The sequence below is a fragment of the Channa argus genome, chromosome 1, assembly GCF_033026475.1.
Source record: "Channa argus isolate prfri chromosome 1, Channa argus male v1.0, whole genome shotgun sequence".
Taxonomy (NCBI): domain Eukaryota; kingdom Metazoa; phylum Chordata; class Actinopteri; order Anabantiformes; family Channidae; genus Channa; species Channa argus.
In genome coordinates, this window is record NC_090197.1 from 52711951 (window position 1) to 52738734 (window position 26784).

General features: G+C 38.8%; 1 protein-coding gene across 5 annotated transcripts in view; it reads left to right on the top strand.

The window, feature by feature from the left end:
* Positions 1-26784, top strand: part of ltbp1 (latent transforming growth factor beta binding protein 1) — a 142168-nt gene that overhangs the window by 65481 nt on the left and 49903 nt on the right. For 4 of the 5 annotated variants that reach the window (XM_067475967.1, XM_067475978.1, XM_067476008.1 and 1 more), the window contains exons 5-9: positions 6597-6767; positions 15116-15313; positions 17312-17613; positions 19343-19445; positions 22683-22742. In XM_067475967.1, coding sequence (XP_067332068.1) covers positions 6597-6767; positions 15116-15313; positions 17312-17613; positions 19343-19445; positions 22683-22742 — 834 coding nt within the window. The remainder of the gene's footprint in view (positions 1-6596; positions 6768-15115; positions 15314-17311; positions 17614-19342; positions 19446-22682; positions 22743-26784) is intronic. The other variant, XM_067475988.1, reaches the window with a different exon arrangement.

Genomic DNA, 26784 nt, shown 5'->3' on the forward strand with positions numbered 1-26784 from the left:
TTCATTTTCCTCTTTCATCAACTCTTCAAAGTTCTCCTTCCATCTTCCCATCACACTCCTGGCACCTGTCAATACATTTCCATCCTTATCTTTAATCACACTAACCTGCTGCACATCCTTCCCATCTCTATCTCTTTGTCTGGCCAACCTGTACAAATCCACCTCTCCCTCTTTAGTGTCCAACCTAACATACAAGTCCTCATATGTTCTTTGTTTGGCCTTTGCCACCTCTACCTTCACCTTATGCTGCATCTCCCTGTACTCCTGTCTACTCTCTTCAGTCCTCTCATTGTCCCACTTCTTCTTAGCTAACCACTTTCACTGTATACGCTCCTGAACTTCCTCGTTCCACCATCAAGTCTCTTTGTCCACTTTCCTCCTTCCAGATGACACACCGAGTACCCTCCTACCTGTCTCCCTGATCACATTAGCTGTAGTGGTCCAGTCATCTTCACATTCTTCTTTTTTCAACTTCCACCACTTCGTCCTCTGCTCTGCCTTTGTCCTCTTCATCTTCCTCACCACCAGCATCATTTTACACACCACCATCCTGTGTTGTCTGGCTACATTCTCCCCTACCAATACTTTACAGTCACTGATCTCTTTCCCATTACAACGTCTACACAAGATGTCGTCCACCTGAGTGGTTCCATCTCTGCTCTTATCTGTCACCCTATGTTCCTGCCTCTTCTGGAAGAAAGTGTTCACTACAGCCATTTCCATCCTCTTTGCAAAGTCTACCACCATCTGTCCTTCTGTGTTCCTGTCCTGAAGATCTAACTCACTCCAGAATTTCTCCTTCTCTTCTAACTCCCATCCTACCTGTGGGGCATAACCACTAACAACATTGAATGTCACGCCTTTAATTTCCAGCTTCAGACTCATCAACCTGTCTGATACTCTTTTCACCTCTAGAACATTCCTCACCAACTCCTCTTTCAGGAGAACTCCTACTCCATTTCTCTAACTATCTGACCCATGTTAGAACAACTTGAACCTTGGTCCTAAGCTTCTTGCCTTGCTACCTTTCCACCTGGTCTCCTGGACACACAGTATATCCACATTCCTTCTCTTCATCATATCAATCAACTCTCTAGCCTTCCCTACATCATGTATGTTTCCCATGAATCCTTACCTACTGTCAGTCTTACATTCTTAGCTTTCCTTTTCTGCTGCTGTATGTATATTTCTAGTAACCAGCTTCTTAAATGGATGTAAACTCTGTTGAATAAATTTCCAAGTTTAACAAAGCATCAAACAGCAACGGGCAACTGTTGCATGGGAAGGGAAAGCTGTAGTCAAACAATCTCACAGTTGTTGGTTCAATCCGCGGCACCGCCGGTCATACGTTGAAGTGTCCTTGACCAAGACACTGAACCCCAACCCCAACTTCAACTAGAAAAGCGCTATATAAGTACAGAACATTTACCATTACTGTTATTGACAACAAACCACTAGTGTGCTGCAGTTTTTGTCATTTTCTGTATCTCTGTAACACACATCCTATCCTGCTGCTCTGCCCATCGATCCACCAGGCCGCTTAAATGAAAAACTTATTCTGGATGTGGGTCTTACAGATACTTAGCTAATTTTGAAGTGTTAATTCCTTTTGTTCCAAAAGCTCTGAGACAATGTTTGAATTCCGACTTTTGAGAGCTAATAATTTGTCCCTGATTTAAAAGCAAAGCATCTTCATACCGAAGCTTTTGTGTTTTTTTCCACCTGCTGTTGCAGCCAACTCCCAACATTTCACATCATGTTGTTGCCATTATAGTGTTACCCGCCATCTCTTTGCATTTAATGTTAGACAAATCAGTTTTGTTTTTTTACTTCAAAAGAATTTACAATCTAAAAGAATGTATTTAGTGTACTGCAAATAGGGATGGGCATCGCATTTTACTGAATCTGAATGTAGCCCGTCTACTCTCTTTTAGGTGTATGAGGGGCCCTGAGTTCTTTTACTTAGCTCTAAACACAATTTTAATTACTTGAATATTTTTTATAGTCTTGAGTTTCACCTGTAAAAGCAGATTATTACTAACTTCAAATACACTAGTTTACTCCCCTTTAAGAAACCTTTTTAGAACTATCTGAAATTATTGAAGCAATAACATCACAAACAGTTATAGTTTAAACTTAAATCCTTATTTAATTGAAAAGTAAAAATAAAAAGATATATAAATATATATATATAATAACTTAAAATGTTTGCATTCCTTATTCACAAATAAAATATATTCTCAAATATATGGCACAGTATCAAAACAAAAAAAAAATACATTTACCCTTCAAGGCTGTTTAACCTGAGTCACAGATGTTTAACTGTCCTTTTATCAAAAACTCAATTAATTAATAAAACCAAAAAATAGTTGCAGGCCTGAGTCGGTGCTCGGGGGCGTTGTGACCAAAAACTCAGTGGCCGCTTCACTCCAACTAGAGCAACAAACAAAATAAAATGTGATACCTTTTTCACAGGTGAGCAATATATCCAACCAATCCTGCGACTCCTTCTGTCCTTGTCTCCGAGTCAGACGTCTGTAGAGCTGTAGAGCCTGTCCAAAGGTGTCTCTGTCCTCCAAATCAGCAACAGTTCAACACGACACGTGTAGCTGGGTTAGCGTGGTTTAGCTAGCTGCCTCCCACGGTCGACGCTGTTACTACTCCTCATCGAATTGATGAGCAGGTCCTCTCCTGATAAACAATTCGTATGTCTCGTTGAAATACTTAGTCCATCAGAAAAAACTATACACTTGAAGATTATCGAGCTGACAATCTAAGACTGTTACCACAGGTTACTAGCGTACAGCTTCAAACTTTTTCCCTTTCAATTAACTCGTTAGCTCGTTCACATCCTCTCCCTCTCTCTTGATCACGTTCTCAGCGCATGTTCACATTCACTTCCGTTAACAAAATAAAATCCTACGTTATCACCTCAAATAGATCCCACATACAACGAAACATTTGAAACATTTTAACCCATGAATTCAACATTTTATATCAGAAACATTTTACAACCAATATAACAAAATATACAATTTGACCCAGTTTTACCTATTCATCTGTGCATTTTTAAATAATTATTTATCTAACAAACTTTGTTTATTTATCTATTTAAATCACTTATTAATATATTTTAAATATTTAAATTTATCACTGGGCTACATGAATGTAGACTATAGAATGCAAACTCCAACAGGCCTCATTTAAATGTGTCTACGAGTCATTGACATTAGACTGTAGTGTATGAAACATCTATGAAAATACTTTGAGTCCCAGTTACTTTTTAACTCCTTTAAATGTATGTTTCTTCTCAAACTAAGTCACATTTCAGCCCTTGAATTTACCTGAATAGTTACCTCTAGAGTTTGCTGCTTAAGTGTTGCCTTCATAATCAGTCCCCCTCCTAAAGGAAGGTTAAGATGCACAATTTCAGCTCTTTATTTCCCAGAAGTTATATTTACATAAGTTAAGCATTGTACAGTAATATAACAATAGCCTAAAACAGTGCTTTGAGAAACGTAAAAAGCATCTATGAATACATTTTAAAGGACTGATATTGAACTTGCTTCCCTTGGTTCTAGTATGGTTAGTACATTTATATAAATGCCATTAAACTTCCCTCAGACTTCCCTACATTAAAATACACCTCTACTTCAAGCTGGAAAATGTCTCCAGAAGGCATCGATTGGAGGAACCTTCAGTTCAGATTTTGTCGTCTTGCTGCTCACACTATGACGTCTGTAATCATGGTCAACCTGCTTTTCCACAGCCTCCCCCGATGACATCATCTGAACTCCAAATAATGAAAAACTCTCATCTGGAAGAGTTTTTCAGCTAGAAGAAGAGAAATATTTTATCAAAGGAAAGTCACAGGGACATTTGAAAGCATTAATGTAGATTTACACCTTAAACTAAAGCCACAGAAAGTTAGTAGAAAATTGCTAAAGTCACCCTTAAATTTCATTAACATCATGTATGTTTCTCATGAATCCAGTGTATTAGCATACTCTGCTTTCTAGTTTTGTATTCTAGCTGGATAATATCTATTGCTTGAGTGCTCCTTACAAAGAATGGACCACTGAAGCAATAGATATTATCCTAACTCACATACACAGGGAGTTAGTATCCATGGTCAGTCAGCGCTGCATTTTATGAAAGTTGCAAAAACTTTAGCACTTCCAGAAACTTCCTGTTAGTCTTGTCCCATGCAGGAAATGGCCTGTCACTAACTGGCTCCTTTGCCACATCTGGGAAAGTTATTCTTTGACTCTCCTAGGGCTGTCCCATATCCCCTGCACACTTCCCACCATCACTAATGGCCAGATACACTAACAATACCATCATGATGTACAGTACATCTGTACATCTATAAAACACTTATAGGTCCTCATTCATACCTCCTGCAAATATGATTTGGGGAAATATTTTAGTGAGACATAAAGGGAGGAGATCCGAGGAGTATCAGCAGGAGTCTTGTCTTGATGGTTGGTTGCTTCATGACTTACTTTAGCAGGAGTTAGGACAATATGGCAATCTGTTGTCTCATTTTATAGACAATGAAAATATGTTGTTGGCTGTTTTTCTTTACTGCTAACAACATGTTTTGTCTGATATATAGATATGATAGATATAGTATTGTTCATTTTCTACATTACGTAAATTGTATTTTAACAATTCTCAAACAGACACTAAAACCAACAGTAAGTTGCCTCCACTCATGTTTAGTGTCCATCAGTCTGTAACATAGATCAGCTGCACCAGAGAGACTTTGGTCCTCTGGGTGAAATGTCTCTTCATTCCAAAATTTGTAATAGAGACATTTTGAACAAATGTTTCCTCAGAGGCTCAGAATTTATGTAAATTGTTCAGAGCATTCGGAGCAACATTTGTTAAAATGTATCCACCAAGCACTTTCAAATAAATAATCAAGCCAACCTTTGGACTGGTGTGTCTGGCTGATGTGTTTTTAACACATCAACAAAGGAGCTCTGCACCTGACAATTAATTGTTGATTTAAGTGTCTGTATAGGAATGGTTGAAAATATGATTAATTTAGAAAATAACAAGTTATGCTTTAAAACATTATCAAACTTTGTGGGTCACTGTGGCAGTTGAGTTGTCGTCCACTAATCTCACACTTGTTGGTTCCATCCCCGGCTCCTCCGGTCACATGTCGAAGTGTCCTTGAGCAAGACACTGAACCCCAACTTAGTTGCTCCCGGTGAGTGTTGGCCAGCTGCATAGCAGCTCCCACATCAATGTGGGAGATTGTGAGTGTGAATGGGTGAATGAGAAGCAGTGTAAAGCGCTTTGAAACCCAATAGCTAAAAAGCGCTACATAAGTGCAGTACATTTACCAAACACATGATGAAAATAAGACAAAAGTAAAAAAAAAGTCTATAGTGGATTTTCTGTTGTTGTGAACCTGACATCCACTGTATAGAAATTTCAGTTATAGACTTTTTGATTGAATAATCAAGCCAACTTTTAGCTCTGCTGTCATATTTGTGTCTGGAGTGACTGCAGTTTTATTCCCTTATTTGCATAAATCCAATGTGGCCCGAGACATTAATGACCCCCATCAGTGTAGTATTTACACTCTACTCCATCCCTGCTCTACTCTGCAGCCTTACTACAGTCTTACTAAATCTTACCCTGAACATTTTCCTTCATCCCAGTGGGGTGCTGTCTGTGCTGTGATGCTAGAGATGCCTACCTGACATTCCATATGCTCTTCACAATCTAACTAATGTGCCAGGATGTGCACACACTTACAAAGGCACGGAGGTGAAGTTGGAGTGAAGAGGAAGGTTTCAGAGGAGACAGAAATTTGAAACCTGCTCTTCAGAGTCTTATGAAAGGATCTTACATGGTAGGATTACAAGGTGTGAATAGTATGGTGGTGTAAAACATGCAGAAAATACTGCCTGATCGTCACTCCTCTCTACTTCCTGTAAGTCTGTACTGAGGGCTGGGTTTCTTGAGGGTGGTGAGGAAGAGTCAGCGGACAGGGAGATGGGTAGATAAGCATTTACCTTACAGTACTTTTAAAGCTTGTTGCGACTTCTTTCTGATCTCAGCGTGGACTTTTCTTTATTTGATATCTAATAATTCTGGAACATTGATAAACCTCAAAAGCAAAGGGGGAGCAAACAATGAGAAGAAAATGAGAATAACTGGTATATAAGCGTATGCTTATATACCAATATGCACTTCTCATGACTTACGATGAGGAATTGGATAACATCTCACAGTTTTGTTTGCTGACTTTCTTTCTCTCCCAGTTGTATTTTTTTTTTCCTTTATTGCTGCTCGGCTTTCAGAGGCGCCACTGGATTTAGGAGCAGTGGAGGAGGAGTAACAGATAGAGAGGGGAAGTTGGAAGTGCATAAGTGCCAGGAGGAGACACATCACAAGTTTTCAAATTACAAATTACACAGTGGATTTTTTGTTGTTGTGTTGAGTCGGGTCTCACCAGTTGATTGTGGCAAGCTTAAACCTGAAAGTGATTTCACATTTTCTAATGGATCAAATAATAACCAAGCTGCGTCTGCTTTCCTTTCCCCTCCTCACGGCTTGCGTCATATTTTCGGCAGCAGTGGGCAACCATACAGGAAGGATCAAGGTGGTCTTTACACCCACCATCTGCAAATTAACCTGCATCGGAGGTAGATGTCACAACAACTGTGAGGTGGGAAACACCACCACCATCATAAGTGAGAATGGCCACGCCACAGACACCCTGACAGCACCCAACTTCAGAGTAGGTAAGTGATCCAAATATTTTGTTGCTCACAAACACACACAGACACACACACACACACAGTCCCTGTGGGGACTTTCCATTGACGTACATTCATTCCCTTGAGACTTACTCTAACCTTAACCATAACCACTAAATGCCAAACCCCAACCTAAAACTAAGTCATCACTCTAAAATGCAATGATTTGATCTCCATACGGAAAGCAAGTGCGCACAAGTGGATGTGTAAACAGATTTTGGGCCCCACCAAGTGACAGTTACTAATAATGATCTGTCCACATATTTAACTCAGAGTTGCTGTCACTTAGTTCCTATTATCAATTATGGCGTGATAAAAAAGTTTTCTATTGTTCATGTGTCTCTTTGCCTGCAATGATTTGAGAACACCAGGTGCCCATGATGATTGTTACTAACATTATTTCAGTCAATAAACTGCAGTTGCGAAGCTGACCTTCGGTTAAGGGTCAGGGTGCTGCATTTCTCTCCTAACCTTTACAAGGAGATTGACCATCTTTCAGATCAGTGTTTTCATTTATGGCTATCAACTAAGCTGTTTTGGTATAAGTCCACTTGCATATGTCCTTAAATTGACTCGTATCCAATCTTGGGCTTTTTAACAGCTGTCAGAGAGTTTATATTAGAATTGTCCTCGTGTAAATACTGTTCTATGGGTCTCAGGTGTCTAGAAGCCATAGTAAACATCACTTAGTGAGACTGTTTTGATGCGTTTGGCTGTAATCAGAGAGCAGGGTTAATGTCCCTGTATTGAAAGTATACAATGATATCGCTATCTCATGCTCCTGTGTTCTGGAGCACATGACGTGGATGCTCTTTAATGTTTTGCACAGACGTGACAAACTGTGTCTGAACTTGCCTCAGTCTTTACAAAGAAACATGGGGAGAGTGGAACAACATGAATTCCTGTCTGACACAGCTAAAAAAATGACTGTAACCGGGGTTAGACTAGTTTAAAGGAGAAAAAATGACACCAGACTCTTAACTCTGGATGACCTGCGGGGATGCTTTTCTTTTGTTTACTGGAATGGAGTTGTAGTTATGTCTGGATTCACTCACGGCAGTTAAATAAATTCCTGTGGCAAAAAATTCAACATGTGCAAACATGGATATGTGAATATGAGCCACTGACCAATGACTGAATATGTTTATTGTAATTGGAGGAAATAGTGAAAGAGGAAGAAGAAATAGATTAGGTTAGTGTTTTGATATTTCTTTTTATTAATTATTTTCAGAATAAGATGCTAAATGGTCTGCAATTATACAGTGCTTTTCCACCTATTGCACTCAAAGCGCTTCACGCTGCTTTTCAGTCAGTTATTTGGCTCACAATCACACACACACACTCACACATCGATGGGGGAGCTGCTATGCTCAAGGGCACGTGTGGTCGGATGAGCCGGGGATCGAACCAGCCAATGGGGGATTGGTGCTCACCTACAGTACAGGAACATTTCATTAGTGTTTCATGTTAATGGCTTAAAAAGGGTGTTTTAATAGCTACGTCCTGTCAGAAGTTCAATACATGTTCCTGTGTCTTATGGGGACGCTGTTTTTGAGCTGCAGGGGGACAAACTGCTCTTGTACTTTGAACACATTGTTGTAGTTATTTCATGTAGTTTGTTTTTGTAGCATAGTTCACACAATTGTAATTACAAAGATTTTACAAAATTAAGTAAATAATTTTTTAAAAAGTGATACGATGAAACCTCTTTTTATTCTAGGACACTTACTCTTATGTGCATGGCAGACTGCATTTTACTGCTGATCTATTTGTCAGCCAATGAAATCTTGCACAAAGTCATTGTTTAGGATTAAATACATCACTGTTTTTTTATATAACAGTTTTACAGTATGTAATAAACCTCCAAACCTAGTTGTACATTATTCTACAGGTATAATGTTTCTGGATCGTGTTTTTTAGAAATTTGTTGAGTCACTTGGATTTTCTCTGTAAGTTTATTATCTTTTGTGGGTTGATATTAGAAATGTCCCATTAAACCCATAAATCAATCAAACATATCAGCACTTACAGGTTGTTTGTGTCAAAAAAAGCATAACTTTTTTAACCAGCGTTTTATGTTTTGCTACTCAGTCTTCACACTGCACCTAAGTCAGACTGAAGGTGAATAAGCAGAGCCTCAGACTCATGTGCCTGTCCAGACTTGTTTCATTCCTCCTCTAGCCTCAAGCTTTTTTCCCCTCCTCCCTCCACCTTGCTCATCCCTGTGATATGGAGCAGACTTGAGCCATGGAAATGGGATGATGAAAGTTTATTTGCAGTCCAGGCCAAGCTCAATGATCAGCGACTTATTGTGTGCCCAAAACTGTAGGGAGGAGTGCGCTAAGTAAAATGCTTGCAAAGAGGCAGCGGCATTTTGATGATTGTGCAGTGTAGACTTTTCTGAAGACTTAAACTAGATGTTTTTGTACTAGAATGCCCTCTGCACAGCTGTAAGGACTAAACACATCACATCATGTATAAGGCTTCCAAAGCAGCTTCTGTGTTTCAAAGAGATCTGATGTCACTAGCTCTAATTCTTGCTAATGACTGTGACAGTAAATAAAAAACATTATCATAATATTATGCTGGTCATACAATAATATCACTGGTAAATTGGCCCTGTCCATAAATACATAAAAAATACATATAATACCTGATATACTGAGGATGCCATTAATAAGGTTATGTATTAATAAAGTAATTTTTGGTGATTTCCCAGACTTTTCCTCTAAAGTCAGTGACAGGTCTGACGTTGTGCTTATTCAGTGAAATAACTTGACATCTTGAGCCAGTTATAAATATTTTGAGAAAATTTATTTGTATTTGGTGGGAATGTGATCTGACATTTAACTGACTTGGCTGTATGAGATGCTCACGAGATTATCCAGAGTTTATCCTGCAAGCCCCCTAGTACAAAGCCCATATAATGTGTGTGAACGTGTGCATGGAGCACACTGCCCTGTTGAGGATGTTTCTTTTGGTCTTTTTTTTCTGCAGGTGCACGGCTGATGTGCTGTAAACATAACAGTTTCCCTTTTTCTTTTATGTTGTGCCTCCTGTGGCCCCCTACCTGAAATCCAGCAGTTCTAGCTCAGTTCAAATCTCGAGTTCTGTATTTCAATATTAACAGTATTTCAATGATACCAACAACAAGGAATGTAGCTTGTTGTGCCAAAGCTACTTGGACATGCTGAATTAGCCAGTGCTCGTGCATGGAAGCATGCATTCATGATGGGCTACTTTGTAACATGAAAGCTCGACTTCTGCTGTAACATTTGAGATCATTACACCAATGAAACTATTTCCTCTGGAGCTTTACAGTCTTGTCTGTGAGTATTTCAAAGCCCTGTTCTGTGTGTTGGCCTCTAACAAGCACTGTCTCTCCAACTGGACTTCCTGGACTGTATTTTTATTGTCTCTCTCAGCCCCTACCCACAGCCTCTTGAGTTGTATTAAGGGCCTGGGTTACAACACAGCTAAACAAAGCCTAAGTTGCATTAATGTCACATAGTTAGAAATGGAAAAAGGTTCCAATCTTTATGACTTTGAGGAATCGTGCCATCAAGAGAAGTAGTTGATTACAGAGGTGGTCATGGGAGAATTAAAATGACATACTTTATCAACAGTATATCCATTACATTTAGTTTTAGTCTCATCTGAGATCCATTAAGCATTAATATGCTAAGTTGGATCATCAACTTTCTAATTGTCATTTGAAAGTTGATGTAAATGCTATTACATGTGCAATTGAAAGAGAAAGTAATGGCCCTGTTTATGTCCTGGTTTCTGTATGAATTGATCTAATCTTCAGTATATCTAAGCTCATGAAACATGTTCATGATCTTATATTGTCTTTATTAAACACAACCAAAATCCATACAAAGTGCAAAAAATCATGGCTTCTGATCTGACTAAACTCCAACTGGAGTCAGCAAATGTGGAGACTCATTATGGGAACGAGACGTGGTGTTTAGAACTACCCTGCCTTATAAAAACACTGACAGTATGATGGGAGCCATGCCTCAAAAAAAAGAGACCTCAGAAAACCTACAATCATAAGGTGTTAATTCGTGTCTAGCTGGAAAGGGTCACAGAGTAAAGTCAAACACTTTAGATATTCATCAGTCCAGTTTCCAGACATATTATCTATGAATAGAGACAATTTGGTACTGCTACTCTCCAAAGAAATGGTTACCCAGCCAAGTTCACTCTATAGACACCATGCAGACGGCTCAATGAGGAAAAAAATATCTCAGAGTAACAGCTAAAGACTTGAAGGATTTATTGGAGTTGGTTAACATCTCTGTTCAGGAGTCAGCCATATGCAAAATATTGAGCAGGCATACTATTCATGGCAGGACACCATGGAGGAAGCCATTACTCTCCAAAAACAACATTCAGTGCTTTTACCTGGACCTAAGTAACCAGGTTACAGTCAGCTTCCTCAGGAAAGCTGATTTCTTAGGCATCATGTAAACGGGAAAGCTGGTTTATCAGCTGTGTCTCTCCCTTTTCTTTTCCTCTGTCTTTGTGCTGTCAGTTTGCACCAACATGAACACAACAAAAAGAAAGAAAGAAAGTCTGAATGTTTTCGTTACTATACAGTTAAAAATCTGTAAAAAGTCTGAGGTGGAGGAGAAATCACATTTTTGTATATTTGTATATTTCTAGTAACCAGCTTCTTAAATGGATGTAAACTCTGTTGAATAAATTTCCAAGTTTAACAAAGTATCAAACAGCAACGGGCAACTGTAGCAGCAGTAAGTCAAACAGTCTCACAGTTGTTGGTTCAATCCCCGGTTCCTCTGGTCACATGTCAAAGTGTCTTTGAGCAAAACACTGAACCACAACTTAGTTGCTCCTGGTGAGTGTTGGCCAGCTGTATAGCAGCTCCCCCATCGGTGTGTGAGTGTGAATGGGTGAATAAGAAGCAGTGTAAAGTGCTTTGAGTGCCAATAGGTAGAAAAGCGCTATGTAAGTTCAATTCAACTTTATTTATATCAAAATTCACAACAAAGTAATCTCAAGGCACTTTAAAGAATAAAGTCAACACTATACAGATGTATAGAGAAAACCCAACAATTCTCCCTGGAGCAAGTCCTAGGCAACAGTGGAGAGGAAAAACTCCCTTTAACGGAAGAAACCTCCAGCAGAACCAGGCAGTGCAGATTATTTACCATAATGTCAGTGTGCAGTCTGCAAGCTGAGGCACAGAAGAAGCTGGATGATGGTTGTATGTGTACATAGCAGAAAATGGCTTCCTTTTAAAGTGGTCCAGTCAGAGCCATCACTTTAATGGTGGATGGTCAGATTTCATGTATAATTTATTCAAATAACCAGAAAATTACAAAGAGTGTCAGTCCTTTTTCTTTTACAACCGTATGCTGCATGTTTTAGTGATTTACAGTTTTCGTTGTTCATACAGTTTAGTTCAATTAATGTAACAAGTAATTAACCATCAAAAAACAGAAATATTTTAATCAAGAATATGACAATACATAATTATACATAATTTAACAGTGACAGCTATGGTTACATTATAATATGACTATATTAAAAATATATTTACATGTTATGGGACTAAATGTAAATGAAACATTTTTAGACCTGATCATCTGCAGTTTAGAGTGACTTTGTATTGAGTTTCTATTTAAAGAAGACGAAGCAAAAGAAGAACAGAAGAAGAGATAAATGTGTACAATTCTTTAACTAAGTGAAAAAAGAAAAGAAATTACCTCACACATCCACGATCTTGCTCAAACCCTAAACTCTGCGTGTTTTTTGCCTTGGCCTGAACAGACACAGGACCCCGGGGCCAGACTGGGGGAGCCAACCCGGGTCGCTGGCTTGTGGGTCCTGTGCATCGCAAACCTCACACACAGGGAGATGTTTTTTTATGTGCATATACACATTCTTTTGTAGATCACGTCTCTTATCCCTAAAGAACACCACCTGTATGATAAACAGTCAGCTGTATAGGAAAGGCTCAATTTACTTGTCACATCACATGCAGTTAAGTTTGTTTCCTTATTGTTTGTCATGAGCATATAAATATCTGATATAGTTTGCAGATGAAAATCTAGGTCATGGCAAATGGGGTACAACAAACTACTTGGAATATCCATGATAGGTTGGTGATAGCTGAAAATATTCAGAGAATTTATTGATTCCACTATGAATATAATTTCTTAAATTGGAGTGATTCTGTCTCTCATATGCGTATCTCATTTGGCTTGTGTCAGGCCCTCGAGAATGAATATAAGTGGTTTATTTGTAGCGCATCTGGCACATTTTCTCCCAGGTGAGTGCAGAAGCTCGCCAGTGCTGAGAGCTTTCTGGCCCTCTGCTCCTGCCAAAAAAGGGGGGTTTGGGAAGTGAGTTGAATGTAGAAGGGAAGGCCTTAGGGCCTAAAGCAGAAAGACAGTTGTAGCACTTTATTCTGAGAAAAGTTTTGCATTCCCCTCATCATGCTCTTTCATTTTCTATGCAATAACTCCTATATGTGTCATATTGTGCAGCCATCAGAAGCAACAGCGGATTCTTTGCTTTAGGTCCCTTAGTTTCAGGTACTATTCTGAGCTGGTGTTGAGTGGAGCATAGCAAAATTGTAGGAGGACATTAAAAACACAGAGGTACTTTGATTGGAGCTTTCTAGAGATGCCAATCTAGTGCAATCTGGCCTTTGTCTTATAGGGAAGACAAAGAGCATGTCAATAAGGATTTGGACAGGGACTCAACTCTGGATTTCCTTCATGTTTTAGTTCTATTAATCTTTGTTGGATTGGAGCTGTCCCTCACAGGACAATGGTACAAAGGTGCACACATTTTTACTGCCTATATAGGGCACACTTGTAGCAAACAGTTGTGTAGGTTGTATGAGCGAGTAGGCACAAATGATCTATGTGGTGATAAAGGTGGGACAACCTGAAAACTCCAGGCTGTTGTAATGATCTCAAATGTTTCAGCAGAAGTCCAGCTTTCATGTTACAAAGTAGCCCATCATGAATGCATGCTTCCATGCACATGCACTGGCTAATTCAGCATGTCCAAGTAGCTTTGGCACAACGAGCAAGGTTCCTTGTTGCTGGTTGTCACAGTTGTTTAGAAAAACGTACAATATTACTTTACCTAGTGAATGAAGGTCATATAAACGTGTATATTTAGTCATTTTTTGTCCTTTCGGTTTATCCCCTGAGTTCAGGGTCACCACAGCAGATCATTGTCCGCATGTTGGTTTGGCACAGTTTTTTACGCCGGATGCCTGAAAATTTATTTTACATACATATTTAGTAGACACAAATTAATTTTAGTCTGGATATTAATTATGTAGAGATTTTGTTAAATTAGTTATTTTTTTTGTTTATTGTGATTATTTGAAACCATAATTTACTATATTGTTACTAAAGTCAACACATTTTGGTTATGGCTTAGTATTGGCTAATCTACTTAACTTATTTTTAACATTTTACTCAAACCTTTATCACTTAAAACCTACTCCAATATATTTAATCTCACTTCAGTTATACAAAAATATGACTTTAGTAATCCACTGTAAACACTGATAGAGAGTTTGGTGAGTTCTTGTATATCATCACCTCCTTTGCTCTGAGGTTTGCGATGCACAGGACCCACAAGCCAGCGACCCGGTTGGCTCCCCAAGTCTGGCCCCGGAGTCCTGTGTCTGTTCAGGCCTAATCAAAAAACCCGAGTTTAGGTTTAGAGCAACATCGTGGATGTGTTTAAAAGCGATAAAACATGTTTTGTATAGAATGACTGTTAGATTTAACTCTATTACCTCGATCTTCCCCAGACCCCAACCAGATCCTGTACCTGCTTAATCACAACCATAAAATGCTTTAATAACACTGTAGTCAAACAAAGTGGACATTGTACTGCATTTGGTATTTGACAAGACTACTAGAATTATGAGTCGGCTTTCTGATATGTGACACTTATGGGTTACCAAGGCAACGAAGTGGAGTGGCCCAAAGCAATGAAATCTTTGGAAAATGCTTCCAGTGTCCTATTGAAATATAAAAAGTTACTTTGCACTAGTTCCTCTTAAGTCTTTCAGCCTGCACTTCCCTCTCTCCAAGGTCCTATATTTACTTCACACTGTGTAAAATTATCAGGAAGCACACTCACTATAAAGTTAAAACCCTACTGTTCAGTCTGTATCACTGATGTGATGGGATTTTCTTCTTTTTAATTTGTTCAAAAATGTGATTCCACTAAGTCATATGTCGATAATAGTAAGTCTTATTTATGTGTGTGTTTGTGAGGGGGCGCTCAGTGCATCAACATAATGCTTCCTTCTTCCTTTCTTTTCTCAGTTGTGTGCCACCTGCCATGTATAAATGGTGGCAAGTGCAGCACCAGGGACAAGTGTCAGTGCCCCCCCAACTTCACTGGGAAGTTCTGCCAGATGCCGGTTCAGAACAGACACCAGCAGTCAGCTGGTGGCTACAGCCAAACTCAGGTCCACTCCACACACACACTGCCTCTGACCTACAACAACGGACAAAGCACTGGTGAGTTAAAGTAATGACTGTTGTGCCACAGTAACAAACCAGCAGTTCGGTGACTTCCTCTAAAAGAAGCATGCTTCAGACTAAAGGCGACATGGAAGATTAAAACATTTCACTGAAGATAAAAATGGTAAATGGGCTAATATGTTTGGAAACACTAGTACAGTTTTGGATGAGTATTGCAAGCCCTGCAATGCAGCTGCTTTGTGGACAAACAGAAAAACACCTTGTCAATAAAGGGACCATGTAAAAGTAACTGATCGTACAGTATGATCCTTGGCATCAAAAAAATGATTTGTTGCATATTTAGAAACTTTATTAATCCACGGAGGGAAATTTTTGTGTTGCTGTAGCTTCTAGCTGTTAAGCATAATAATACATTATACATACACAGTAATAAGATATCAATGAAGTTAAAAAAAAAAACTATACTATTAATACACTATACATTGTGCAGTTTAGTGAGGTGAACAGTCCTAAAAAGCCAGAGGTATGTTCCTGTGTTTTCCATTAAAATGCCTTAGTGCAAGCTGTGAACTGTTTGTACTCTACTTATGTGCATATGCAGAAAGAGTGGCTACAGTTATTGTTAGGTTTTGATGAAATAGTGAACGTCTGTCTCCTGACACTGCAGAGAGTCATTGTACAGACTTATGGCTGTTGGCAGAAATTACCTCCAGTACTGTTCTGACCAGCAACTCATGAGAGGTTGTGAGCTGTTCTCCATGATGTTCAGCAGTTTGAGCAGCAGCATCCTCTCCACTACTAAATCCAGACGTTTATCTCCAATCCCCCCTCCTAATGTACCACACTTCCCATACCCCAAGAATCCATGACCATTTTTGGATATTGGCCACCCAATGCTTTTTAAAAATCTGTCGCTGATGCTTAGTGTGTCTCTTACTACACATCAGACTGTACACAGAGAATCTCACATATCCAGCTTTTTTCTCATGCTGTATGCGAGTCTTCTAAATCATTTTGTAAGAAGCACATATGAGAATCACACAGGTGTCCTCTCTCGATTCATGTAGTTTGTGAGATTTTATGTTCAACAAAACAAAGCCTAGCTGCCTTAAAATGAATATAATGTCTTTGCGGTTAAAAGATAGCTAATCCAGACATTTTGATGCAGGCGGCAGATAAAAATCCAGAATTTTGCTCTGGAAATGACAGCTGTCAAAACAACCCCACTGCATCCCATGAAACACGTTGAGTGCTTGGTGCAGTATTATATTAACACTTAAAATGCTGGTTCCAAGTATAAGTTTTAAAAGTATTCTATGCAATAGCTACTGTATGCAACACCTTTATTAGGCCTACATTTAGTTCTACATAGTTTTTGTGGTGTTAAAGGGGCACTACAGTGATTTATTGCTATGAAGTTGAAGGATTGTGAGTATTAGTTAGTACGGCCTTATTGCAATTTTGAATCATTAATAGCATTGCTTATTCCCCACGCAAGCACAAGTAATTATAGGTTTCTTTTCATGTCCACACATACTCATTGCATACATACAGGGAAATGCAGCGTTTCTGACTTTGACCTGAAAGCCATTTAATAGAGAGCAGAGTGCAATGATTTTAGTCGCAGTTCAGCACAGTAGACAGTGTGATTTCAAACAGTCCATGCAGTAAATGTGTTTCGATTCATCACCTAATTACAGTAATAAATCCTCTTCCAATCAGTACGTCCACGAGCAACTGCTGGTGGTCTCATCATAGTTCTAATAGTTCATATAATTGATACAAACCTCTGTGAGAGGTGGGCCAAATAAGATCTGAGATATCTGGACTTTTAGTCCCTGTTCTGCATCAATGCGAAAACAATGCATACTTCAATTCATTTAATGACCCACAGGTTCAGCAGCCCCACTCATGATAAGTAAAGTAATTTGTTAATAAATAAAAATTGCACATCTTTCCTGTTTCAACTTAAATCACGTTAAGAATGATAATCTTATAGTGATGTTTTACTCCTGTTGTCCTGTGTGTCTATAGTTTTCAGCCCCAGCATCGTCAACATCCACATCAAACATCCTCCAGAGGCTTCTGTCCAGGTCCACCAGGTCTCTCAGCTGGACAACTATCACAACAATGGACACCAACTGAAAAACTCCCAGTCTGGCTCCTCTTCATCTACCAGCTACACCTACCAACATATAGAGAACAGTCAGAAAATCCAGCACCACGGCTACAACATAGTTTATCCCAGCCATCATGACTACCAGGTTCCTCAGTACCAGCCTGTAAGCACCAAGAACACGCTGGGCCGCTGCTTCCAAGAGACCGCAGGCAATCAGGTACACATTTCTTCTATATGTTAGCTTAGTGCAAACATCCATCTACCTGTGTTTTTTATGTAGCCAGGTAATGGTAGCATATTTTCAAGCATTACACTAAAGTATAGAAGCTAGTTAAGAAACCCACAAATACACCACCTTCTGACCACCTATAAATATATATGTATAAAATATATATGTGATGTTTATACTGTCCTCGCTCAGATGTTTATACTCGTGAAAATAGTAGCATGTATCCACCTGAATCCCCAGCTGACACAGACACCCCACTCTGCTGCAGCCTTTGGATAAACATAACATGCCATTAAGTGGCAGAGACACCAGTCACACGCACCACTCAGCATAATTATACCTAGTTAAAGATTTGTGTATAAAATAAGACTTAACAGACTTTAGATTGTGACTCAATGACTTATTTTTAGCTTATTTTTACCTTACACTATACTGTAGGTCTTAACAAAACAGCTTTATACAGATCGTAAACTGTCAGCAGCAGAAAACCACCAACAGAACAGTGTTACATTTGGACACCATCTAGTGGCTAAATTTGACCATGAAACAGTGTTAAATTATGTAGACTGACGTCTTGTAGGGAGGAGGCCAGGGTTGGTGGTTGGCTATGTTTTTGTTGCTATTTCTGCCATTAGGGAGATATGTAGATGATGCTGGGTATGTGATGCCGTATACATGATGCATGTTGAATAACATTAAGGAACAAGCCAAACCAAGACATTTGTGCATAAACCCCACCAAATTGCTGTGTTTGCACAGTTATCATTCAGCATTTTTCAAACGGTGTAAACTGCCTGCAATTTTGGAACTATTGGAATAGATGGCAGGCACCATTTTAGTGCCTGGAGCCAAAGGGGGTGAAATTTCATCAGATGCTGCTGGTATAAGGGTGTTATTGTAGCAAATGGTTCCATGTGGGGAAATAGGGACTACTACAAAGGGCTAATTCAAACTTTTTACATGATAAAATGGTAAACATTTAATTCAATTAAGTTAAACTTTATTTAAATAGTGCCAATTCACAACAAAGTCATCTTAAGGAACTTTACAGGATAAAATGATAATAAAGACTATAAAGATGGATAGAGAAAACCCAACAATTCCACTTTGAGCAAGCCATAGGCAACAGTGGAGAGAAAAAACTCCCTTTAATGGGGAAACCTCCAGCAGAACCAGGCTCAGGGTGGACGGCCATCTGCCTCGACCGGTTGGGGTGAGGGGAAAGTGAAGAGAGAAAAGAAACAGAGCAACAAAAGCAACAACAAAACATCGGGCAGGTTGTTAGGACCAGTAGCTGCATGCTGGAAGACACACAGCTTCAAAGCCCAGGGACACCTGCAGAAAGGGACAGAGAGAGGGGGACAGAGAAGGACAAAGACAACTACGGGAGAAAACACACAGAGTTAATGTCACACAGTGGTGACAATTGTGGAGTGAGAGGAGAGGAGAGAGGGTCAAGAGGAGGAAAAGAGCTCAGTGCATGACTATAACTAAGTATAAGCTTTATCAAAGAGGAAGGTTTAAGCCTAGACTTAAAAGTAGAGAGGGTGTCTGCTTCCCAAATCTGAACTGGGAGCTGGTTCCACAGGAGAGGAGCTCGAAAGCTAAGTCAGAAGAAACATAAAAAATATATATTTTTTAATCAAACTAAAATACTAACTTGTCTTCCTTTCCCCCTTTCTTTCTCTCCCACACTGTGTCTTTGTCCATTTAATAGTGTGGGAAGGCTTTGCCAGGTCTCACTCAGCAGGAGCAGTGTTGTGCAACCATTGGGACATCCTGGGGTTTCCATAAATGCCAAAAGTGTCCAAAGAAACCATGTAAGTCCAGCTGCTTTTCTGTTAATGGTTTTCTACTTCGGACACCTGATTTATTCTTGCTTTTACAAAGCTCATTTTAACATTTGAAGCAAACTGTGTGTATTCTCCTACTTAATAACACTACAACAAAATTCCAATGTATTTATTTAATTCAACTTTATTTATATAAATTCAACAAAGTCATCTCAAGCCACGTTACAGAATAAAGTCAATACTATAAAGCTGTATAGAGAAACCCCAACAATTCCCCTTTGAGGAAGCCCTAGGCAACAGTGGAGAAACTGAAGAAAGTTCTATAGGGGATAGAGAGAGGGAGACAGATAAGCAGAAAGACAACTACGGCTGAAAGAAGAAATAAATGTGGGGTGAGCGGAGGAAAGGAGCTCAGTGCATCAGGGGGTGGGTCCCCCAGCAGTCTAAGCCTATAGCACCATGACTATAAATAACTATAAGCTTTATCAAAGAGGAAGGTTTTAATCCTAGACTTAAAAGTAGAGAGGGTGTCTGCTTCCCAAATTTGGTCTGGAGGCTGGTTCCACAGGAGAGGAGCTTGATAACTAAAGGCTCTGTAATTTTAAAACTACATTACATCTGTAGAAATGTCAAATTAGTAGTTTCACTGAGTTTTACCTTCAACTTACCTTCAACCGACTCTTATTTCTGTATTTCAACTTTTCACAGCCTAAATAAACATGACATAGTTGTATATTATGCTGCTTATGAAATCTCCTATCAATCATGAAGTAACAGGTTTAGAGGTACCTTGTGGATCTGTTTATGTCTAATTGCACTGTTATTTGTGGATACACACAAATGCACACAGTCACAGATACGTCACAGTCAGAAATATACCAGCAGAAAAAGGGAAAAAGACTTAATTTCTGGGTATCTGGTATGAAATGTTTTAATGTGTTACAGGGTTTGAAAAGTTTCTAAACTGACATTTACAATGAGCTGTATTTTGTTAGCTACATCTTTTGTTCTACTGCAGTCCAACCTTTTTCCTGTAGCTCATGTTGCAGGAGCATATCACTGCATGGTATCACAAATAGTGTTCAACTTTCTCACCAGCATCATTACCAGGTATTTCCCACACAATAAAATCAGATCTTCACTGACAGTGTGTGGTTTCTTAGCACAGGTAAGGTGGAATGAGGTTAAAAAGCCCAGCCCCAGGGATCTGTTGGGGACACAGGAAGTTAACTGGTGCTCCTATTATGGAAGAATTCCAAAATGGTCTCTGTGCACAAATGTAGAGCTAAAAGTTCCAACACAGCTCATTGAGTGTCTCTTGTCATCTCTTGCCTCAGCTAGCAACAGACAAAATAAAGATGCTGAGCTAGAGCAATTAGGAAATGTTATATGTACCCTTGTGTTAGGTTATATTATAGGAAAGGTTACTTTAGGCATAGCAGTTACTTCCAGAGTGAGGCACTAAAATACCTTGATGACATGCAGTGCTTCCCAGCTGATTTTAGAGAGGTTGCAGCTCAGCTAAAGTGAATGTGTGGGGGTGTGGAGAGGTTGAGAAGGGGGTTGTGACTATTCAGTCCTTCTCCCTTTATAGAACTATGGAACCTCTCTTCTTAAAAGCCAAAGTTACTGGGTGTAAAGTATGAAGGGACATGATCTTGTGCAAGAGTCACAGTACCTTTCCTAGTTCAACTGAGGAGACCCATTCTCATAAAAGTAAAAAGTTACTTTCATAAAAACCTACATACATAACCCTGATGTATACAGTTCATCCCAAAATAGGTCATTGGTGGACTGTAAGATTATTTTCTTTAAAGCACAGCATTAAAGGCTATTCATGGGTTATATGAATACAAATATCTATGCATTTAGGACATTTCTCTGCAGTTTAACCTTGGAGCTGGTCCCAAGCCCAGATAAATGGGAGGGTAGTCAAATGTCTGCTTTCATTTCAGTAGGAGTCACTACAAAGCTAGAGGTTTGTCCTGGGGCATGTGTGGATTTTTTTCCATCACAGTAAAGTGTGACACAGCCCCATGTGCTGTGGAGCCACTGGTACCAGTGCTGTGAAAAATTGGCTTTACTAGTAAAACAAACATTGCCTTGTTTGCTGAATATCAATCTGCTTTCAGGTATTTGGGTACCACCTCCCCACTGGTGCCTTTGTCCACCATCACAGCCAACCTAGTCCCCAGGCTGCAGCTGAGATTTCCACAAGTTCTTTTCAGTCTGTTCTTTCTTGTGAGCTACTGGATGCATTCAGCAGTCTCCCCACTTCTTCTTTCTTTCAGTTGTTTCAATCAGTCTTTGTTCATTTTCCCTTTATTGTCATATTATTGTCTTTTTTATAAGGAAGCTATGGGTTAAGACTGATTTGAAATACAGTGGTAGATATGATAACATCATATGATACATGTTTACCATTTCAAATCAAATTTACCTTCTATCTTTTTCTGTCTGTTTTGAAGTATCACATTTTCAGATTAAACCTATGAGACAGCTCTTTGACTTGATGGACTTTGTAAACGAGTCCCACAGAACTGCTCCACAGGCTAAGAGATGAAGCTAAATTCTAGATGCTCCTTTCTGGACCATTTTTACATTTACATGGAATTTCATTGTTTATGCTTTCTATCTCAGCACAGTAGAATATTAAACATTGACAAAACTGATTTAGTGTCTAGGATTGAAATATGCTTAATTTTAGTAATGTCACACTGCATTATTAAAAAAAGGTATAATATTAACAATCAAAAGAAGTTATTTGGAAATTTTGATTTTTTTCAGCATTTCCCACAATAAACATCTACAGTATGTGCATGTGTTTCCTGTCCTCACATGCACAGTCCCATGAAAAATGAAAATGAAAATGAAAATGAAACCACACAGACTATTTACTATACAATACCAGGCTATATAATACCAGGCTGGAACTTATACTGGATAATGTCTGGGTATTATTATTATTATTAATTGCAATATTGAAAAATCAATAGCGGTCTGCACTGATAAATCCCTCCTTTTTAAAAATGAGCTCCTGGCCCTGAAAAAAATGTCATGTCTCTGAAGGATGGTCTATCTGCTGTGTAACAGAGTAAAACTCAGTGTCTGAAAACCAGATACTGGATCTATAATCTAAAAGATTTTGACTCTGTTTGGATAAGGAGTAATTTCCCATCTCTGTCTTTGTTTCATCATCCATTAAATGTATGAATGAAATGACTAACACGACTAACTTCTGTTCTTTTTATCCCTTCTCATTAGCTATCCCTCTCATAGACTGTCCTCAGGGTTACAAGAGAATCAACAGCTCCAGTTGCCAAGGTAAGAGCTCATGCTTTTTGTTTTTTGCTACATGATTCTATCAGCATGCTTTATGCATTCCAGCACTGCTCTTGTCAGCTCATCCCACACAGTACTCATAAAGTTCATAATGGATTGGAACAAGATGTGGTAGAAATATTCCTGTTATGTAATTTTTGGTCATTTCACAGACTGTGGCCATACAGTCTGTGAAATGTCTGTTAGATATATACACTGTACCACTTGCCATTTGCCACAAGTTGTGAGCTCAAACAAAAAGGTAAAAGACAAAGTTTTTCATTTCCTGAAACCAAGAGAACACTTTTACAGCCTTTCCCCCTCATGTGCTCCGTGTAAATGCAACAAAGTAGAATTACAGATGGATTACAGTTTGAGAAATAAGCACTTACCTGCATTATTCCTATCCGGTAAGCTGAAATAGGGCTTACCTCAATTTAAATCTGGCCTGGGAAGAGAGATTACAGTGATACAAAGAATCAGTACCAGCCACAACATTAATACCAACAGATTAGCTACTAGATCGATAGATCTTAGATGAGCTTATTTGCCAGGAACAATTTATTAAGTTAATCAGTTTTATAATTTACAGCAAGGATAGTATTTTACTCCTTACAAAAATATGTTGCTGTGTGCTGGACTCACTATTACTACCAGTTAAGAGGCCCAGTGCCATGTTCTCGTCTGTCAGCTCTGTGGCTGGGAGCAGAGGGACACTGACAGGGGGGAGAGAGGCTGCTGCCAATTCAGGCTGCTTCCAGAAAAGGTGGTGTGTGTGCGTGTGTGTGTGTGGGTGGGTGGGTTTGGCTGTCCCTCAGGTCACTCACATCCTCTCTTTCTGTTTATTATTATGATTATTGGTATTGCTCACCTCCCTCCTGTCTTTTACTCTAAGACAAACTGTAGATCCGTTTGGATTTGGCTTTAATTTACTGTTTGTACCTAAAAAACTAAGTTATTAATCTAATCTAACCAATCAGTTCTTGCGGGCTAACATGCCTGATTTCATGACAGCCTTGCTAAAACATAGTGATGCATGTTGCAATGTATTTATGATGTTTTATATTGGGAGATTGGACTAATCTCAATTACAACCGCAGTTCAAAAAAATTGGTATGATGTATTAAACCTAAATGAAAACAGAATGCAATGATTTTGCTGATCTTATCAATCTTATCAACCCATATTGTATTTAAAATAGAACATAAACAACATATCAGATGTTGAAACTGAGATATTTTAACATTTCATGGAAAATATTAGCTCAATTTGATGGCATATTTTTTTATGTATGACATTTCGCTGAAAAAGTGCTATATAGAGATGTCTCTTGTATGAGTCCAATGTTTCTTACCTGAATGAACATTGTTACAGCAGTATGCCTACTGATACACAGTATAGGATTCCAAGCACACTGTACAGTAAATTCTCCATATCCATTTCAAATATCAACATATCAATAGGCAATAATAAGCTTATTCACTACATTAGCAGTTTGTTGGACATAGTTTGCAGAGCTTCACTCTATACACCACAAAAGCTAAGTTTAGGAAATGGGAAACAGTTTAGATGGAAGTCGGGTTAGAATGGAAGGAGAGTCCTTGGGCATCTAGTGGCTGGTTGGAGAATAGCAGTTCATGAAAATTAGGATTCTGAAGAGCAAATCTAACAAGCCTCAGACAGGAATCAGGAAAGGTGAATGTTGCCAAGACCTGATGATTAACATACATGTTCTGGAGCATCTATTCAATTCAATTCAAGTTTAGTATTTGTAATGTGAAATTTTACATTTGTTTTTATTATGGACATCACAGATAATATCCTTTGAAAGAGAGTCACATTGAATGTCTTTGTTCAGTCCAGTCCGAGTTAAGACTCAGATGAATGAGTGCGACTTTTGACTCAAATAGCTTATGTTCTGAAGATTTCCTAGGACCTTAATAGCTCAAATGAAATCAGAATCTATTTCATTTGCCAAATATGCAAAGATACAAATAATGTGCCTCAGTATTAGTTTCCCAATAATTATATAAGCTAAGAGAAACAAATAATATCGCACAAATAAATAATGCACAAACATGTTGATAGGTTGGCCAAAGCAAAAAAGATGGGCCTAGACAGAGAGAGACGATGTCGGTGTGAATCTTGTAGCCAAAAGCTCTCAACAGGGTTTAGACTGAAACTAATTAACCTCAGCTTAACCACAATAAAACCCAAAGCTAACATCAGTGCTTGAGGGATGTGTTCACCTGCTAAATATCTCTTTTGAGGGCAGATTGAATTGCCTTTATTAAACCTATAGACTCACAGTCTACATGTGTTGGGTTAAAGGTATCTGTCCTGTGTCCTTACCACAGTCTGTCTATAGTCTCTTCTCTGGTGTTTGCAGAGGGTCACAAAAGTTGTAATTAACAGACTTCTCTACTCTTTTGGCACCAAGCTGGCCAGTTTGTCTGTAAGAAAACAGTGAGACTGTAACAGTGAGGAAATTGTCTCAAAGTAACACTGGTTTTCCACTGGTTTCTGCTGTCCTATGCTGTAATTTTACTAACACTCAGTATGTGGCAATAAAGATTTCTTGGATTTTAATAAGAGAATGAGACAGAGAACCAAACCAATAAAAGACCAACCACTACTGGGCTGTCAATACCCGGAAAATGTCCCCTGGATATCATGTTGGGACATGAGTCACAGTCTGAGGGATGGGCCAAGTGTGTCATAACTGAAGGAATGTGGCTTACTAAGCTGTACACACTTCACATTTGAGTTGAATCTGGAAGTTATTATTCTAGTAGAAGAGCGACCTTAAGACAAACATAGTTAAGATTGGTCAGTAGGTTCAAATGGTGAGAAACCCCAGAAAGATTCCAAAAGGCCTCAGTCAGTCTCAGATCTTTGAATGTAGGCAGGTCCCTCTCAATATTTGAGCAGCAGAGGAAACTGTAATACTTCAAATAGTACCTTGTATGTGACCAATGTAGTTTTAGTGTTTTTTTAATTTTTAACACATTAACACTTCTGAACACCCTTCAACCTGGTGCCCATCATGCATTAAATAAATGTCTCGACTGTTACTTTTAGACAGACAATCAAATATATCTATCGGGGTGAAACAACACTGTGATATCTTGCAATTAACATATGTCCCAATTTTCGTTCAATCATAGTGGAAATAGGGGATAAAACAAAAATAGTCAGCCTGAACAGATACCGGGGGTTTTCTGTTCAGCACTGTAGCCAGGCTGACTAAGAGCCATAGTTCTGTTGAGCCTAGTTTTCCCTTAACTCTGAGCAGCAATGACTTCATGACTTTCTTTATGAATAAAATTGTAGCTATTAGGGAAAAAAATTCACCAGATCCTCCCTACAAATATTACAGATAGATCTTCACAAACAGCAGTGCTAGAATCATCAATAAGGCCCCAATCCCTGTTAGACTGCTTTTTACCCATAGATCTCGCTGAGCTAACTTCAACTATTGCTTCCTCAAAACTAACAACATGTCTGTTAGACCCTGTCCCAACCAAATTGCTCAAAGATGTTCTACCTTTTATAAACAAGTTCATGTTAGATTTGATCAACCTATCTTTAGAAACAGGCTATGCACCAAAGGCCTATAAAGTTCCTGCAATCAAACCACTACTTAAAAAACCTTGTCTTGATCCAGGTGATTTAGCCAACTATAGACCAATGTTTAATCTCCCGTTTATTTCTAAAATCCATGAAAAAGTAGTTACAAAGCAATTATGTGATCACCTGTACAGGAATGATTTGTATGAAGACTTTCAGTCAGGATTTAGAGTTCATCATAATACAGAAACAGCACTGGTAAAAGTCACCAACGATTTTCTCTTGGCTTCAGATAATGGACTTGTGTCCATACTCGTCCTACTAGACATTAGTGCCGCATTTGACAAAACTGACATTATTGTATTTTGGCCTAAAAAGTCGAGGAATATGCTGTCTAACAATGTAGTTACTTTAGATGACATAACTTTGGCCTTAGTGCTGCGGTGAGGAACCTTGAAGTTATTTTTGACCAGGA